Source organism: Glossina fuscipes, unplaced genomic scaffold (genome assembly GCF_014805625.2).
Source record: "Glossina fuscipes isolate IAEA_lab_2018 unplaced genomic scaffold, Yale_Gfus_2 61057, whole genome shotgun sequence".
In the NCBI taxonomy this organism is placed as follows: Eukaryota; Metazoa; Arthropoda; class Insecta; order Diptera; family Glossinidae; genus Glossina; species Glossina fuscipes.
The window spans coordinates 1-547 of record NW_024003305.1 but is presented as its reverse complement, the minus strand read 5'-3'; the positions used below and the strand labels follow the sequence as shown (position 1 = coordinate 547).

The following is a 547-nucleotide window of genomic DNA, read 5'->3' as shown; positions in this document are numbered from 1 at the left end:
AATGTAATGAAAATGGCCACTTACAGGGATAAACTTGCGGCGTATTGCAGCTATTCCATACTCGTGGATCTGGTATGCCACCTTCAGGTAAGGGTGGGCAACATCTTGGTGTTGGTGAGCATGGTATTGGCGATGGGGCTCCACATTGCGGATTGGATAATCCACAGTAAGCTGGATCGCTGCATGGGTTCCATGTGCAACCACCGCCGTTGCTGCTACAACAATTGCCGTTACTGCAACAACTGCCGTTACCATTACCATTGCCATTGCCTCCTCCTGCACGACGATTATTTGTATTTTTCTTCTTAATCACACCCATAGTCATATTGGCATAGCGTAGAGGAAACGAACTAGGGCAACAATTAGGTGTTGGGAAACACATACAAGCTGAACGACCTTGGCACAGCGAACGTGGGCATTTATCTTGCAGACCGTTACGTTTAATACAATCGCATGTCGTGTACATAATGCCACAACGCAATTCGCGACTACGACAGGCTTTAGGCTGTAAAAACAGAAGAAAACTATTAGTTTTCGATGAAAAAGT

At 45.7% G+C, this 547-nt stretch overlaps 1 protein-coding gene across 1 annotated transcript in view; it reads right to left on the bottom strand.

Moving 5' to 3' along the window:
- Nucleotides 1-505, bottom strand: part of LOC119643489 (cell wall protein qid3-like) — a 1,425-nt gene extending 920 nt beyond the window's left edge. Inside the window, exon 1 of the mRNA XM_038042846.1 lies at nucleotides 25-505. Coding sequence (XP_037898774.1) covers nucleotides 25-466 — 442 coding nt within the window. The 5' untranslated portion in view covers nucleotides 467-505. The remainder of the gene's footprint in view (nucleotides 1-24) is intronic.
- Between the last annotated feature and the right edge of the window lie 42 nt (nucleotides 506-547).